The 19,547-nt window shown below is 34.8% G+C and overlaps 1 protein-coding gene across 1 annotated transcript; it reads left to right on the plus strand.

Moving 5' to 3' along the window:
• Positions 1-432: 432 nt before the first annotated feature.
• On the plus strand, positions 433-12,805 carry LOC132756115 (two pore channel protein 1-like). Its single transcript, XM_060747106.1, has 7 exons — positions 433-554; positions 4,888-4,957; positions 5,921-6,182; positions 8,111-8,201; positions 9,608-9,730; positions 10,015-10,202; positions 10,508-12,805. The coding sequence occupies exons 2-7, from the start codon at positions 4,934-4,936 to the stop codon at positions 10,609-10,611; spliced, it is 792 nt and encodes a 263-aa protein (XP_060603089.1). The 5' UTR covers positions 433-554; positions 4,888-4,933; the 3' UTR covers positions 10,612-12,805.
• Positions 12,806-19,547: the final 6,742 nt, after the last annotated feature.

The following is a 19,547-nucleotide window of genomic DNA, read 5'->3' on the forward strand; positions in this document are numbered from 1 at the left end:
AAACAAACTGGTCTCAAGCAGCTTGTTTGCACCATTAGTCTATCACTGGAATTTCAAATAACCTGATACGAATGTTCAACATCATTTCGCGCGCAAGAACCGTTTGACTTCGTCAAAGCTCAAGGTAATACCTTCAGGTCAGATGTGACAGCGGGCTCGACATGTTGCCCTTGGGAATCTAGTCTCTTAACAGCCATAACAATGTCAGAATTGTAAGCAAAATAAAATTGAGGTGCCACATGGGGAAAACCTTTAAAAAGTAGTCTTGTGAAATTATGTATATTTTAATAATTTTCACTGTGAAATTATCAAATATAATTTTTATGGATAAATCAGTAATCCACTCAAAAGCATATAATAAGAAATCTAATTCACATCTTTTCAGAACTTTGACCCAGAGGGTTTTTGTATAATTATGTAACGTATTTGTAGAAAAGAGAAAAGACATATTTACTGATTCAGATTGTTTTACTGTTCTTTAAAGGTTTAAAGCTGAGTGTCTTTAACGTTTTCCGGATATTTAGGGTATTACGTTTTCTTACCGACTTTGAAAGGTATGTCAAGTTTATTAAAGTTGTTTTAAAGAACTGGTATTTAAAACATAAGTTCTAAGTGTTATTGTACATTCTTCCATTAGTAAGTATTTGTTATGCACATTCTAATTGGCGATGTTCAAGGTTTGCATGCTGTATAAATGTAGTTAGTGTAAGTGCATAATAAAAGTTATGTATTGGCCGAGGTCAGGGTGCGAATCAGTCGAGGTCTAACGTAAAGGGGAAAACAGAACAATAAAGAGGCATTTATTTAAAATGCAATAAAATTATTTTTTTATACAAATGTGAATAAATATCATGATTTCATTTAAAAATATTGAATCTTACTTAAGGAATATATTTAAAATGCCATAAAATAACAATAAACATTCCATATACATGGTGATTAGCAGGAGCCGTTCGCCAATACTAAACAAGTATAAAAGTAATATTGTGAAAAGAATAATTACTAGACATTGGCAACACTTGAATACGGTGGCGCAGAGGTGACATTTGTGCGTTTCTATTTATCTCGTGCGAACGAGATACTATGTCGTGGCCACGAGATAATTAAGTGGTGCGCACGATATATTATGTTTTGGCCAGGAGTTACTAAGTCGTGGCCACGAGATAATTATTTGGTGTGCACGAGATACTATGTCGTGGCCACGAGTTACTAAGTCGTGGCCAAAGGATAAATTAAGTGGTGCGCACGAGATACTATGTCGTGGCCACGAGTTACTAAGTTGTGGCCAAAGGATAATTTAGTGGTGCGCACGAGTTACTAAGTCGTGGCCAAAGGATAATTAAGTGGTGTGCACGAGATACTATGTCGTGGCCACGAGTTACTCAGCCATGGGAAAAAGATAATTTAGTCGTGCGCACGAGATAAAAAACTAATCTGATTAGACTTTCTATATGAAGTTTCCTAGTTAACTATAAATGTGCCATAGGACAATGATGCCCCTACTTCACCTGTCTGTCAAAGTGCCATATATACAAGATTGAAAAATAATTTTACATTCAGCGTCATTGTGACCCTGATTTTTGAACTACGGGTTTCTGGATTGCCGGTCCAGTATGGTAACCACTTCACCACAGCGGCCGTTGCGTTTCCTTCCGTGCTAATTAGCCTTATACATATATACTTAAGTTTTTTTAAAAAACTTTATTGCGACGTCATCACTTTTATTACCATACCGGCGAGCTAGTTATAGCTACTTTTACCGCAGTTTATTGTGATTTCCGCATTTTAAGTTTGTTAATAAATAGCTCTAAATATATCTATATTCTAAGTTAAATTAATTTAACGTTCATTATATACAATAAAAAAATTAACGTTTAATGGCCTTTCATTACGACAACAATCAACACAAATATAGTTCATTAGGTTTTTCCTCCATATCTTATACGATCCCGGATCCCGGGCGTCCCGGATCCCGGCCAGTAAATACATACACTATATACCGGAAAAGATAAAATGACCGGAAAAAAAAGGAAAAAATAAAAATGCACAGAACCAGATGTACACTTATGTTAATTAACCAAACGAAAACTTACTACAGAGAAAACAGGTGAAATCGCTAAATCAGAAGTCAGTGTAAATATGATTTATTGAAAAGAATTCATACAGACAAACATTTTAATCATCATTATATCTTTGCGCTCAAAACAATACTTGCTGATTTTTAAAAATGGCGTGAAAATTGAAGGTTTTTTGACGCTATGTAAGATTAAATTTGATTGGCTAAATAATTTTGGATCCTAGCCCTGATAGATAAATTTTGTAGAAAGCTGGAAGCCAAGCTTCGACTAAATTTTTGGATAGCTTCGGAGTTGTAGGTTGTTTCTCAGTAAAATCCTACCGTAATACCGGCTCGCCGTGGCGAGCCGGCAACAGAACAATAAAGAGGCATTTATTTAAAATGCAATAAAATGATTTTTTTATACAAATGTGAATAAATATCATGATTTCATTTAAAAATATTGAATCTTACTTAAGGAATATATTTAAAATGCCATGAAATAACAATAAACATTCCATATACATGGTGATTAGCAGGAGCCGTTCGCCAATACTAAACAAGTATAAAAGTAATATTGTGAAAAGAATAATTACTAGACATTGGCAACACTTGAATACGGTGGCGCAGAGGTGACATTTGTGCGTTTCTATTTATCTCGTGCGAACGGGCGCAGAGGTGACATTTGTGCGTTTCTATTTATCTCGTGCGAACGAGATACTATGTCGTGGCCACGAGATAATTAAGTGGTGCGCACGATATATTATGTTCTGGCCAGGAGTTACTAAGTCGTGGCCACTAGATAATTATTTGGTGTGCACGAGATACTATGTCGTGGCCACGAGTTACTAAGTCGTGGCCAAAGGGTAAATTAAGTGGTGCGCACGAGATACTATGTCGTGGCCACGAGTTACTAAGTTGTGGCCAAAGGATAATTTAGTGGTGCGCACGAGTTACTAAGTCGTGGCCAAAGGATAATTAAGTGGTGCGCACGAGATACTATGTCGTGGCCACGAGTTACTCAGCCATGGGAAAAAGATAATTTAGTCGTGCGCACGAGATAAAAAACTAATCTGATTAGACTATCTATATGAAGTTTCCTAGTTAACTATAAATGTGCCATAGGACAATGATGCCCCTACTTCACCTGCCTGTCAAAGTGCCATATATACAAGATTGAAAAATAATTTTACATTTAGCGTCATTGTGACCCTGATTTTTGAACTACGGGTTTCTGGATTGCCGGTCCAGTATGGTAACCACTTCACCACAGCGGCCGTTGCGTTTCCTTCCGTGCTAATTAGCCTTATACATGTATACTTAAGTTTTTTTTTAAACTTTATTGCGACGTCATCACTTTTATTACCATACCGGCGAGCTAGTTATAGCTACTTTTACCGCAGTTGGCCACAGTTGTAAATGTAGCTATAAATAGCTCGCCGCTAATTTATCGCTATTTTTACCGCAGTTGGCCACTATATATACCGCTGTAGGTTCTGTCGTGAATTTCCTTTTAATTTTATTTTATAATCCAAGACATTGGAAGAAAGAACACATTTCCTTCTTGAATATTAATTTATTTTATAACACAACAAGTTTTAATTCATTTAAACTATTTTATTTTTATTAACCACAAATATAATCCAATTATTTGACTTAAACAATTTTATTTAATAATTACAAATATAATCCAATTATTTAATTTAACAACCTTTATTAACAAATCAGTCTATTAGTAACTAATTTTATTTCACCCACACTTTTACTTATATATATATAGCAAACTTTCCCGCCTTTACAATTAAGCACGGCAAGAAAAGCATGTTAAACATGAAAACATAAATATCTCGTGCACAAGAATTCACCGTCGGGGAACTAAAACAATAGATTTACTAATTGCACGTGAAAAACATTGAAGTTGCTGATAAAACACGTGCAAAATGCTACTATATCTTCACCGTCGGATAACTTATCAATAGAACTTTAAAGGCACGGTGACATATGATGTTACTTACTTAGAAAACGGTTCTTGATAAAAATAGTACTATATTAAGATAAATGTATATCGCAATATCTGCGACAGGTTCGATCCTCACTCGGGTCGAAATCTTTCATGTGAGGAAGCCATCCAGCTGACTTACGGAAGGTCGGTGGTTCTACCCAGGTGCCCGCTCGTGCCTGAAATAATGCCCGGAGGGGCACCTGGGGTCTTCCTCCACCAATAAAAGCTGGAAAAATATCGACGAAAAAATCTCGGCGGGACGCTCTACGATGGCCTGACTTGAGTGTACGGTCGCCCATATGGGCTTTCCGGCGGCGACCTTAAATGAACGCATAAAAAAAGCAAGACTTAATCATTTCGTTCCCACGACTTGGTATCTCGAGCGCACGACTTAGTGTTCTCGTTCCCACGACTTAGTAACAGACATAGTATCTCGTACGAGATAAATAAAAACCTCTGTGTCATCATGCTTGAAGGGGAAGTGAAGAAAGAGGTGTTTTTCGCGACCAAAATTAACACACTTATGTTTATCTGTTTGCTGAAAAGGATCACATGTTAGAAAGTTATCAATTGATTTGGTATTACCATAGTTTATATAATTTATCATTGTAAATTCCGAAATCAAATTGTATGTCCCGAACGTTATAATTAGGGATCTAGTTACATAAATAATTTTGTGTACATAAAATACTATTAGCGTTTGTGTCTCGTAGCTATTGACGTGTTCTCTACCAACAAGTCCACATTATCAATTATATTACAGTTTAGTTTTACGATTATGTTATGCACAATAAAATGTAAATTCACAACTTTACAAATAATTTTACAGGTTTAGGATAATCTTTGATGCTGTGTTCAACGTGTCTTACTCTATCATGACGTACTGTATTATCATTTTTGTAAGTAAATATATTTCTGTAAGAGTACTTATGTCCATAACGATGAAGTAATCATTTTCATTTAAGCTATCAGAATGAATAAAGTCAATAATCTATATAATATATAATGCGGTCACTTCTTTAACCTCATCTAAATCTTCTATGTAGTGTATTGATTTGGTTTTACCTAGTAAATCTCTATCAACTACAATTGTTTGAATACATGTACGGTATTATAAAGAAGCCTATGAAGCCCACATTGACAGAATGATGTTCCGACCTTGTAACACTGCACTTTGGGGTCAAACGCACTTTGGGATTCAATCTAAGAAGTCAGTAAACTTCACAGCGCATTTTAGGGTCAGAATTCGAACCCCAATATGCTATATTTCAACGCACTTTAGGTTCTAAATTTCTAAAGGTGTCAGCTGAGTTCTGCTTAAGTACTGAGTACTGATTTATTATCGTTCTGCAACCTTTCAATATGGAGCTCAAGATACAGGTCGATACTTCGATATATCACTATATCTATATATATATGTAGTATTTGTAGAGTTATTTCCCTTTGATCCTTTTCCTTGTCCGGTGCATAGCTTAAAAACTAATGTTTAGAATTCAATGCTACTTCATACAATGGTCAAGCGCAATAAGGGAAAGTGCAGTGCGCAAGAAGTGTTACTCTTTCTGGACTTATTACAGAGTAATTTAATTAAACTTCATCAATTGTCAACCACATTGAAAGGAAATGCAACTAAAAGAACCACAACTTTCTTTAATTGCCCACAACCATAACTCTATTTCAATTCTTTTGCAAGGTATCCTGTTACTAGTAACTTCCTCATTTCTAAAGCAGTCTTGCGGGGGTATTAATCACATTTGGTGATAGTTCTGGTTTTGTTTAGTATATTCTCAAAACATTCTATGAATGAATAAGAATAATTTCTAAATATCAACATTTTTGTATATTTAACTATCCCGTTACAGATAGTTTTCTACATATATGCTATAGTAGGCATGGAGCTGTTTGAAGGATTAATCAAGTTCATTGACCAAACGAATACGGCAAGTAATGCATCTCTATGGACAACAAATACTACATCTCGGCAGGAGTTGGCTAATTTGTGCAACAATACCAAGTTGAACGGTAGTATGTTTGTTGACAATCACTACTGCAATGTTAACTTTAACGATATTCTTAACTCATTTGTTCTCATCGCATCCTTGCTGATTGTCAATAACTGGCATGATATCCTTTATAATATTTTAACAAGAATTTGTAACAGAGTTACCAACGTCCCCCGCCTCGGGGAAATTTTATATGAAGCATTAAATTGTGCTATTTCAAAAGATTGAGGTATGGATCTAAGGATTTTCAGTCCAAAATTATGATGAATGCTAGATCTGCAATTGCAACAATAAATTTATTAAAGAAATAAAATGAATGCTAAGATTTGACCTCTCAGTGTGACCTTGACCTTGGAGGTAGGGGTCCAGGTGTTGTGCATGACATATCGTCTTATTATTGTAACTATTTGTAACAAGTTTTTTCAAAAAATCCCTTGAACTATGAAGAAGTTATAGATAGGACACAAAATATACCCACTAACAGACTATGTTAATCTTTGACCTCTTAGTGTGACCTTGGAGGTAGGGACCCATGTTTTGGGCCTGACATATCGTCTGATTATTGTGATTATTTGTGCCAAGTATTTTTAAAATCCCTTGATCTATGAAAAAGTTATGGACTGGACACAAAATATACCCTATAACAGAATATGTAAATCTTTGACCTCTACATGTGACCTTGACCTTGGAGGTAGGGACACTGGTGTTACACATGACATATCATCTTATCATTGTGACTATTTTTGTCAAGTACTTTCAAAATCCCTTGATCTATGAAGAAGTTATGGACACTATACAAAATATACCATATAACAGACTCTGTTAACTTTTGATCTCTAAGTGTGACCATGACCTTGGAGGTAGGGGTACAGGTGTTGTACTTGACATATCGTCTTATTATTGTGACTATTTGTGCAAAGTTATTTCAAAATCCCTTGAACTATAAAGAAGTTCTAGATCGGACACAATATATACCCTTTAACAAACTATGTTAATATTTGACTTCAAAATGTGATCTTGACATTGAAGGTAGAGATGCAGGTGTTGCGCATATCACATCGTCTTATTAAAATGACTATTTGTGCCAAGTATTTTCAAAATCCTTTGATATATGAAAAAGTTATGGATCGGGCACAAAATATACCCTATAACAGGCTTTGTTAATCTTTGACCTCCAAGTGTGACCTTGACCTTGAAGGTAGGTGACCGATTGTTTCGCATGACACATCATCTCATAATTGTGAACACTTGTGGCAAGTATTTACAAAATCCCTTCAAAGATAAGAAAGTTATAGACCGGACACGATATATACTCTAAAATAGACAATGTTGACCTTGAATGAGCAAGTGCGACCTTGACCATGGAGGTTGCGCATGACACATTGTCCTTATTATAACAAACATTTGTGCCAAGTTATTTCAAATTCCTTTGATAAATGACAAAGTTATGGACCGGGCACGAAATATACTCTGTAACAGACTATGTTAATCTTTGACCTCCAAGTGTGACCTTGTCCGTGGAGGTAGGTGACCGGTTGTTAAGCATGACACATTTTCTCATTATTGTGAGCAAGTATTAACAAAATCCCTTCAAAGATAAAAAAGTTATGGACCGGACACGACATATACCCTCAAAGTGACAATGTTGACCTTAAATGAGCAAGTGCGACCTTGACCCTGGAGGTAGGGGTCTGGTTGCTGCGCATGACACATCGTCTTATTATAACAAACATTTGTGCCAAGTTATTTCGGATTCCGTTAATAAATGACAAAGTTGTGGACCAGACACGAAAGTGTGACGGACGGACGGACAGACGGACGGAGCCTATTTATATATTTTCTTCGAAAAGGCCGGGGGCAATTAACCCTTGCAATTCTTAATATCTTAATTGGTTTATCATCTTTCGAAGTGCTTTCATATTGATCAGCTTGAAATTAAGATTTTTTATATGTAAATAAGCAAACATTTTATTGGTATAAATGTGATACTATTTCAATTTTGTTAACTATTGTTTTGTTATCATAAAGTTTTGCCTTGACACTTTTCAATGATTTGTGAAGGATATGGTTTAGTAACAAACAAAGCTGCTAGATTATACTTTATGAGTTTCCACCTTTCAATCGCTGTTGTCATAATGAAGTAAGTGTGTCATATTTTGTAATTTATTCAAGTCTTTAATAAAAAAAATAGAAATATAAAATTCAATCCTTTATAGTTAAAAAGATTTATTTATGCCGTAGACTTGTATTATCAATTGCTTAAGTACGCCATCTTTTTGTGAAGTATAATTATGGTCCTACTGCATAGGGGATGATTAGTATTTGATTGGGACTGGCTTTTTACTGCTGCCTAAGGCACATCATTACAAGTAGTATGGCTAAAAGAGCTTTTGACCTTTGTCATGTTTTATTTGAAAGACAATTGACTGGCGAAAAACTGGGAAAGAATCCGAAGTCTCTGACGGTAAGTGGAAAGAGGTTTGAGGTCAGCTAGTGGCATTAAAAACTCAGCCACAAAGACATCAGAATATGAAAGACAAGATCAACAAGGAAGGGGGACATTCAATGAACACATCCCTAAAAAAAAACCGGCAATGAGCCCAGCTGGGCACCATACATGACAGGGGGCATGGGCAAAAGTACGGGCGGTCATTATAAACCATTTAAAATAGGAAATCATAGCAACCTACACGGCAATAAAAGATGAAAATTCATTAAAATCCCTACAAACAATAAAAATGGGGGGACCTACAGAAGGATACGGGTGCAGGAGAGGGGGTCAGAAGGATGGAGTGGCAGGGTTATATTTGAAAACATCTATGGCGAAAGGGGATGCTTACCATAGACTCAAAACAAGAAGGGACTCAAAAGTGTTGCCACAATTGTATGTAAAGTAAACAAGACATACATCTTAGGAACACAGAGAGGCGCCGCCTTGGAACGGTCAGCAGCATAGCACTACTGGGGAGTTTAAACCGCTTAATGGTACACCAAACCTCATTCTTAGTCCTAACAGGACAATGAAAATGAAATGAATCCCCGCCAAGCGAAATCCTGACAGTTGTAATGGTTCCAAAAAGTTGATATAAGTAAAAAACAGAAATGCTCAAAAATAACCAAATGACCAGAACAAAAGATCGCAATGTCTTAAAAGAAGACAGAGTAGCAAGAATATCATCTAGAAGGGCTCGATGAAGCAAGACAGAAGACAAAACTAGGAAAATTCAGTTCCAATACGTTTTAAGAACTTCAATCATAGAGTTTGCCACTTGGTTGGCGAGATGTGATCAAACGAGAGAAACATAGTTTCCCAAACTGTAAAATTAAAGCATGAACACTAAGCATGCATTATGTCTTAAAATAGAAGGATCATAACCTCTTTTAGTATAACATTTACAAAAAGTAGCCGATAAAGGACCGAGAATTATATCTCCATAGAAATCAGGCTTCTTTAAATAAGTAAATATTCATATTGTTGGTCAACTTAACATGTGCTGCTAAAATGAATCAGATCAAATTCTCTCGAATTGTCTATATTTGTTTTAGTATTGTAACGGCTTTCATTTTGGACATGTTTATGTACGAGTACACATTTTCCAAAAAAGGCACATTGGATACCAAGGTAGAAATGACTATTAAACAGCTTCAACTTGGTATTGACGATGAAACGTAAGCATTTAATGACTTTTTATGATAAAGATAGAGATACATGTATATCTGATATATAGTTATTTAATTTTTAGTAGTTTAATTATTTTTTAGTTGTTTACAATATTCTCTTAGGTTTGTCAATTCTTAATTTACTAGATGGTTAATGAATAAATAAAAACTCTATGCCAATATTGTTTTATCATGAAGTTTTGCATTAACACTTTTCACAGATTTGTGAAGAATATGGAACAAGCAAAGCTACTAAAGTAACATCTGTTTTTTTTCTTCCAAATTTCTAAAAGCGGTATGGAAATCACTGAAGATTCAAAGCGTAAAGAAGGAGACAGCATTGACGGCATTCATCAAGGGGAAAGCATGTATCATACAAAGCACATGATACAGAAGTTGGCTTCAAAACAAAATGCTCATGCTCAAGTAAAGCCTAATCTTACCAGATATGATGGAATACGGTTCCACATGAAAAAGAGAGGTACATGTATTATATATAAAAACACACAAATAAACGATTTTTTATAAGTTGATTTCTTTCATTTTTAATTCTATAATTTTCTGGTTCAATTTCCAAAAATTTCAATCTTGTTTCATACTGGGTTAAAAACTTTTTTCCGATATATTGATTAACCTCGGATAAAGAAAATCGTTTAACTAAAAGTAAAACCAGAGTATGTAAACCATTCACATTAATCATTCTCTGGGAGTTAATATTATTTTTATATTATTTCAACGAAGTCAGCTACACCGGTAACATTTAACTTAAAAAACTTTCGATCTTAGATTGGACTAGGACAGAGCTACTTTTGCAACAGTTGTTTGAGCTAGAAGAGGAAATAGCTGAATCTGACAAAGATCATCACCTAATAAGTATGCTTAACCAATAGAGATCATCCTGTCATTTGTTCTTAGAGGAACTAAGAAAACGTAAACAGATTGGATACATTTAACTGCGTGAACACTAGTTCCTTAGTAGTGTTGGTGTGAAAACATAGCAGCTTTTGGACAGGCGAAAATAGACTCACAGGCGAAAATAGACTCACAGGCGAAAGAGTTTTCTTATACCATTTTAAAGACCATTGAAAGGTTTAGGATAAATGTTCAAAATATAAAGATGAAAAGATCACACGGGTATGTAACGCAATAGCTGCCCCATTTCTTTTTATCTTGCCCAGAAAGCGTCTTATTATGTCAAATTTAAGCTTTGTAATGCCATTGTAATTTGTCGACTTGTCTAAACAGTGCCTTATTATGCGTAACAGTAGTCTTATCTCTTTAAAATGTGATGTTGACTTGTGTTAACATTGTTTAATTTTTTCAAACAGTAGTGTTATCATGTAAAAATGTCGTTTTGACTTGTCTGAAATGTGTCATATTATGTCAAACTGTGAAGCTGTTGAACTCTTAAGACAATTTCTAAACAAATTACCACCACCGTTGGACAAGAAAGCATGCTATTTTGACATAAAAGACATTCTCTAAGCAAGATAACACCGAATTTGAACACAATGACATGGCCGTCTGACAAAATGTGACGGTGTTTAGACAAGTCATGCCACATTTGGACAAGACAAAACGACAGTATAACATAATACAACAGTGTCATAACATACCAGGATCACATTTGGACAAGATGACACCAACTTTCGACAAGATAACACTACTGTTTCCCATGATAAGACAATTCCAAGACAATTCAACAAATAAACATTTAAAAAAAGTATGTGTTCAGACATATTGAAATCTTAATTCGAAAAGATGGCGTGCATGTTAAACATATTTAGACTTCCATTCGGCATGTTGACACCAGATAACATGACGTTTTTAAGACAGTGTTTAGACAAGTCAGCACTAAGTTTTGACAAGAGAAAATGAATATTTGACCTGATTAGACTTTGTTAAGACAGGTTCTCATAAAACGTTGGCAAGCCCACACTTCTATTATACATAATAAGACTCTTTCAGGGATGGCGTTCCATACACGGGTAACAATGAACGTTTTTAAAAGTTTTGCGTTTGATAGAAATTAATTAATATTAACTCATGCTGACTTATGGCTAAGTGAATGTGTAGGACAATGTACAACAATTTGGAAAAGCAACATAACATTTACGAAAGCAAATAAGCTTGTAAGGCAGTAAGCTTGCTTAAGCATTTCTGACGTTTGTATTTATTGTATTATTTCTGAATTAGTATTTGTGCGTTTTTAATAGTTTGTATCACAATTTCTCTTAAATGCATTTAAATTTCTACTTTTCGTCATTTACATTCGTAAGAGAACTTCACTTTTTAAGTTGAAGATTTCATTGGGTATTAAGAAACGGTTTTCTGGTTTTGCTTTATCGAAGCCATTATAGATTAATACAGTATCATTGTATTTCAAATTCATTAAAGCATTAAAGAAATAGAGGATATTTGTTTAGTCCGGTGTAAGATCGGAATATATTTCACCGAGTGAGCACCAAAAGATATATTTCACGAGTGGCGCAGCCACGAGTTAAATATGAACTTTTGGTGTTCACAAGGTGAAATATATTTCGATCTTACACTAAACTAAACAAATTTTCTTTTTATTATATGCAAAGAAACGTTTTAAAAAGACATTAAACCTAATACTGAATGAAAAGCGCGCCAAATAATAATACAACGTGACGTCATTTACGACGTCACGTCATTAAGTTGGTACCCAGTTCTGTGCACGCTGATATTTCCCTGAAACAACGTAAGGGGCTTAAATTCAGAACAGTGAAATTATCAAAGTGGTAATTTCACTGTTTCAAGCAGTGAAATTACCAGTTTTATTTCACTGATATATTTCTATAAACCACCGAAAAGCATGTAATAAAGAAACATATTTAAGCTTACAATTTGTAAAAAGGAAGTATTTCACATATCTGATTTTCTGGAATGATGCAAAGCTCTATATTATCAAGTGGTCACATTATACTACTGCACAATCTTAAGGAATCTCATAAAAGGCACAATCATGTAATTTTAAATTTTTACTATGATTATTTTTCATATCTTTTTGTACATGTAATTACCGTTGTGAATATGTTTCAAATAAAAAAAATTTCTTTATGTCTAAATTGTTATCCTTATTCCGAGTATAATTTCTAAATTATTACAACTTAAAAATTTGTTTGCCCATCTGAAAATGCAAAACGATACAATGATATTGATCGGCTTCTGGTATTTGAAATAAATAATCCATAAATTATCAGATATATTTTGCAAAAAAAATGACATGATGTAAATTTGTCATGGCTTAAAGGAATCGAGTACTAGTATTTAAAAGTACTGATGTGAGTCGACTTATAAAAACTTGTTTATTGATATTCTTTAAAGCACTAGAGCAAATATTGTAGGGGCGAGGGAAATACGTCTGAATGAGCTAATTCATTTTTTTAGCGTCCTGATTCAACACTTCGATCAAACCCGTCACGGAAACCCTGTCGTGCTACGTTACTGTACTAATCATGCTTGTTAACTGCTGCATACAGACTTGAAATAATTTTTACGAATGTTGTTCCATAAAACTCTCGTTAATTTGTTTTTTACCGTACGAAATCCGTCTGAGAACAGATTAACTTTATGTTGTAACGTTCACCGAGCTTATTCCTATATGATACTAAATTTTCTTCTAGCTTCTTTGCCTTATGATTACTTGATTAAAGGCCATTGCATGAATCACAAAATTGAATAAAATGTATAGTTATAATTTTCCTGGAAACTTCCTTGTATTTAATTTTCAAAAACAAATAATGATTTTTATTTCATGCTTTCCAGTGTTTTATTGTAATATATCAGATGATTATATTCTGATAAACCACTAGTGAAATTTATAAAATATAATTTTCACTGTAGCCGGACTATATCTAAATGCGGATGAATAGAAAATCATAACGAAATGGAATAACAGGCAGAAATAAATGCTGTCATGTGTAAATTTTGCTTCTTTAGGAAAAGAAAGTCAATGTCACCATACATCATGTTAAAAATGTAACAAAATTAGACAAAATTTAACAGAACTATATTTCAAAATTAATGATGTGACGTCATGATGTGATGACGTCACAAAGGAGAATGCACGACGTTACGCGGCAAAATCAGTAAAAAATACTTAAAATCACTTAAAAAGCATGAAATAAAAAGAAAATTTATTTGTTTTACATATAAGATTGAAATATATTTCATTCGTGAACACCAGCTATTATATTTTCACTCGTGGCTACGCCACTCGTGAAAATATGACATCTGGTGTTCACTCAGTGAAATTATATTTCAATCTTACATGCAAAACAAACAAATATCCTCTATATATACGTATTCAACAACTTATGAAATGAATATTGTTTTTTATATATTCTACTTAAAAATTATTCCTCCTTTGCTAATCTTTGATCCTTGCTTTCTTTCTACTTAATATTTCTCACCCTTATCACAGCGCTAGGCACTGTGCAACTAAGAATATAAAAAGTAGGTATAGCATTTAGGATTTTATACTGTTCATCACGCTGCCAAAACACCAACTTCCAAATTATGTGTGTTTTTAGTTTTATTTATACTGGGTGCCGGCTTTGCCAAATGTCCCAGACTATCGGCCTCTGATACGTCGCTGGTCGTAGAGCCTGCAACGGAAGACTTGGTTGGCCTTCAAATCCGCTGATCGTAGAGCCGCAACGGAGGTCTTCTCATGTCGTCTTTCGTCGTAGATCTCTTCTAGGACCCAGTACTTCGATTTTGAACGCAGTAGACTATATAGAGGAAAGGGCTTAGGCACTACTTTCGGGAGCAGCAGCTCTTTGTAGGACTCGGGACTGCTTGCGCCCTCTATCGCCTTCCTTATCTTGCAAACGCTTGAATGTATTATTATAATTAAATCAATCGCTGCCTTTTCAATATGCGTTACTTTTGTACGTATTACATAACTCGGGAACCATAGCAAAAATAAAGATTATCTTATCTTTTCTACGTTACGTTTTCTACAACTGCAATCTTCTACTTACAGATAAAGCTTTTGAGAATTATCTTTTGGAACATTTCGTTTGGTTGAAATGGCGCGTACTTGATAAGGGGAAGTAACTTTTACATTTTCGCTACAATGTAAAATGTACATTCAAGAACTGAATATAAGGAATTATTTCAATAAGTTATTCTAAAATTACAAACTGTAATCAGGGTATCTCATTGGCCAGTCCCAATTTAGCAAAAGAATATAAATAATCTTTCTGAAACATATACAAATTAATGAAGCACTTATTCTACATGAATTCGTCACTGTAAGGTACATGGATAAGTCAGTGTAAGGTACAATAATGGAAACTATTAAGTGCATAGATAAAACGTTATTTATACACCTTGTTCCATTTTGATTTTATTTCATTGAATCAAACAAGAAAAAAAGCATAAAAAAAGACGCCAAATAAGATGTGGGCTTTATATCAGTACTACACTTGGCCCTGTTTAAGTTTAAACTTGGACTAAAAAATAGACTCTGTCTTGCCAAGATGTAAAGACAATTTATTGTCATTAACTAATCACTAATAAGACATAAGAGAGAATTTCGTCAACTTCAGATTTGTTTTACCAGATACAAGGATACCGAGTCATCAGCAATGCTGCATATAACAAAAAGTTTATTGCTTAGAATTGCTGACATATCAATATCATAAGAAATAAAAGAAGATCTAGAATGAAACCCTAGGGTTACTATACGTACATTGTGTTTACCCTGAAGACATTGATAGTCACCCTTATGGAGAACGTACAAGAAGAAAAAACATACACCGAATTAAAACGGGTAATGCTAAATGACCAAAATGAGATTAAAGTACCTGTTTCCATTCACCCACCACGTGATAACAACTTAACAACAGATGTCTTTGACTTAGTGTATGCAAATGAATCTCAGAGAGATAAAGGGCATTATGAATTTTCAAGCACACAACCTGTGTGTAATCAAGCTTTCTTTGAACTACTTGATAGCAAATGATTACACTTACCAAAAGAGATGTATATAGATAAGATACTTGAATTGACCAAATTATCTGAAATCACACTTTCAATATATAGAGATGTCCTAGCAAAGCGTAGTAGCGATCTTAAAAACTGTCCTGTTGGAGATTTTATACGGAGGAAGACAACGAACACGTCATCAAGTGCATTGAAATATGCAAGAGATTGTTACTTACTACAAGAGTTTATAGGTAATGGAGATCCAAAAGCAATATATAGAAAAAGAACAAATCGCCAGTGCAAAAAAATGACCAAGCCATGCGGAAATCTCCTGGAAATGTTCTTTGGGTTAGGGCTTTAAGCCTTTTCATGTGCAAAGAATACTCTCTCAAGTTGTACGAAATCGAATTTGCATTGGAATTGGTCAAACGGAAATGTTCTTTGGGTTAGGGCTTTCTCGTAAAATTGATGTTTTTTCCGAAATTTATATAGAAAAAGAACAAATCGCCTGTGCAAAAAATGACCAAGCCATGCGGAAATCTCCTGGAAATGTTCTTTGGGTTAGGGCTTTAAGCCTTTTCATTTGCAAAGAAGACCCTATCAAGTTGTACAAAATCGAATTTGCATTGGAATTGGTCAAATGGTTTTTGAGCGGTAGGCTCGTAAAATTGATGTTTTTTTTCCGAAATTTATATAGAGAAAGAACAACTCACCTGTGCAAAAAATAACCAAGCCAAGCGGAAATCTCCTGGACGTATTACTTGGGTTCGGGCTTTATGCCTTATAACGTTCAAAAGAAGACCCTCCAAAGTAGTACAAAATCGAATTTGCATCGATATTGGTCAAACGGTTTTTTGAACGGTAAGCTCGTAAAATTGATGTTTTTTCCCCCGAAAATTTATATAGAATAAGAACAAATCGCCTGTGCAAAAAATGACGAAGCCATACGGAAATCTCCTGGAAATGTTCTTTGGGTTAGGGCTTTAAAGCGTTTTCATGTGCAAAGAAGACCCTCTCAAGTTGTACAAAAATAGAACTTGCATTGGAATTGGTCAAATGGTTTTTGAACGGTAGGCTCGTAAACTTGATGTGTTTTTTTTTCCGAAATTTATATAGAGAAAGAACAACTTGCCTGTGCAAAAAATGACCAAGCCACGCGGAAATCTCCTGGACATATTACTTGTGTTAGGGCTTTAGGCCTTACCACGTTCAAAGAAGACTCTCCAAAGTTGAACAAAATCGAATTTGCATCGGAACTGGTCAAACGGTTTTTGAACGGTAAGCTCGTAAAATTGATGTTTTTTCCCCCGAAATTTATATAGAAAAAGAACAAATCGCTTGTGCAAAAAATGACCAAGCCATGCGGAAACCTCCTGGAAATGTTCTTTGGGTTAGGGCTTTAAGCCTTTTTCATGTGCAAAGAAGACTCTCTCAAGTTGTACAAAATAGAATTTGCATTGAAATTGATCATATGGTTTTTGAACGGTAGGCTCGAAAAATTGATGTTTTTTTCCGTAATTTATATAGAGAAGAACAACTCGCCTGTGCAAAAAATGACCAAGCCACGCGGAAATCTCCTGGACATATTACTTGGGTTAGGGCTTTGGGCATTATAACGTTCGAATAAGGCCCTTCAAAGATATACAAAATCGAATTTGCATCGGAATTGGTCAAACGGTTTTTGAAAGGTAAGCTCGTCAAATTGATGTTTTTTTTTTCCTTTGAAATTTATATGGAAAAAGAACAAATCGCTTTGTACAAAAAATGACCAAGCCATGCGGAAATTCTGCTGAAATGTTCTTTAGGTTAGGGCTTTATGCCTTTTCATGTGCAAAGAAGATTGTCTCAAGTTATACAAAATTGAATTTGCATTGGAATTGATCAAACAGTTTTTGAACGGTAGGCTCGTAAAATTGATGTTTTTTCCCCGATATTTATATAGAGAAAGAACAAACTTCGCCTGTTGGAAATATTGCTGGAAATGTCTCTTGGGCTAGGGCTTTAAGCCTTTTATTGTGCAAAGAAGAACCTCTCAAGTTGTACAAAATCGAATTTGCATTGGGAATTGGTAGTCAAATGGTTTTTTGAACAGGTAGGCTCGTAAAAATTGATGTTTTTCCAAAATTTATATGGAGAAAGAACAACTTGCCTGTGCAAAAAAGACCAAGCCACGCGGAAATCTCCTGGACACAATACTTGGGTTAGGGCTTTAGGCATTATAACGTTCAAAGAAGACCCTCAACAAAAATTGAATTTGCATTGGAATTGGTCAAACGGTTTTTGAACGGTAAGCTCGTAAAATTGATGTTTTTTACCCGAAATTTATATAGAAAAAGAACAAATTGCCTGTGCAAAAAGTGACTTTGAGCATTTTCATGTGAAAAGAAGACTCTCTCAAGTTGTACAAAATCGAATTTGCATCGGAATTGGTCAAACGGGTTTTGAACGGTAAGCTTGTAAAATTCATGTTTTCCCGAAATTAATATAGAAAAAGAACAAAAATCGCCTGTGCAAAAAAAGAGCATGCCATGCGGAAATATCCTGGAAATGTTCTTTGGGTTAGGGCTTTAAGCCTTTTCATGTGCAAAGAAGATTGTCTCAAGTTATACAAAATTGAATTTGCATTGGAATTGCTCAAATGGTTTTTGAACGGTATGCTCGTAAAATTGATGTTTTTTCCGAAATTTATATAGAGAAAGAACAACTCGCCTATTCAAAACATGACCAATCCATGCGGAAATCTCCTGGACATATTACTTGGGTTAGGGCTTTAGGCATTATAACGTTCAAAGAAGACCCTTCAAAATTGTACAAAATTGAATTTGCCTCGGAATTGGTCGAACGGTATTTGAACGGTAAGCTCGTAAAATTGATGTTTTTTTCCCGATATTTATAAAGAGAAAGAACAAATCGCTTGTGCAAAAAATGACCAAGCCATGCGGAAATCTCCTGGAAATGTTCTTTGGGCTAGGACTTTAAGCCTTTTCATGTGCAAAGAAGACCCTCTCAAGTTGTACAAAATTGAATTTGCATTGGAATTGGTCAAATGGTTTTTGAACGGTAGGCTCGTAAAATTGATGTTTTTTCCGAAATTTATATAGAGAAAGAACAACTCGCCTGTGCAAAACATGACCAAGCCATACGGAAATCTCCTGGACATATTACTTGGGTTAGGGCTTTAGGCATTATAACTTTCAAAGAAGACCCTCCAAAATTGTACAAAATTGAATTTGCCTCGGAATTGGTCAAACGGTTTTTGAACGGTAAGCTCGTAAAATTGATGTTTTTTCCCCCGAAATTTATATAGAAAAAGACCAAAAATCGCCTGTGCAAAACATGACCAAGCCAAGCGGAAATCTCCTGGAAATGTTCTTTGGGTTAGGGCTTTGAGCCTTTTCATGTGCAAAGAAGACCGTCTCTAGTTGTACAAATTCGAATTTGCATTGGAATTGGTCAATTGGAAAACCCTCAAAGTTGTACAAAATTTAATTTGCATCGGAATTAGTCAAATGGTTTTTGAACGGTAAGCTCGTAAAATTGATGTTTTTTCCCCCAAAATTTATATAGAAAACGAACAAATCGTTTGCGCAAGAAATGACTAAGCCATGCGGAAATCTGCTGGAAATGTTTTTTGGGCTAGAGCTTTAAGCGTTTTAATGTGCAAAGAAGACCCTCTCAAGTTGTACAAAATCGAATGTGCATTGGAATTTGTCAAATGGTTTTTGAACGGTAGGCTCGTAAATTTGATGTTTTTTCCGAAATTTATATAGAGAAAGAACAACTCGCCTGTTCAAAAAATGACCAAGCCACGCGGAAATCTCCTGGACATATTACTTGGGTTAGGGCTTTAGGCCTTATAATGTTC

The sequence above is a fragment of the Ruditapes philippinarum genome, unplaced genomic scaffold, assembly GCF_026571515.1.
Source record: "Ruditapes philippinarum isolate M1 unplaced genomic scaffold, ASM2657151v2 ctg5373_1_1_1_1, whole genome shotgun sequence".
In the NCBI taxonomy this organism is placed as follows: domain Eukaryota; kingdom Metazoa; phylum Mollusca; class Bivalvia; order Venerida; family Veneridae; genus Ruditapes; species Ruditapes philippinarum.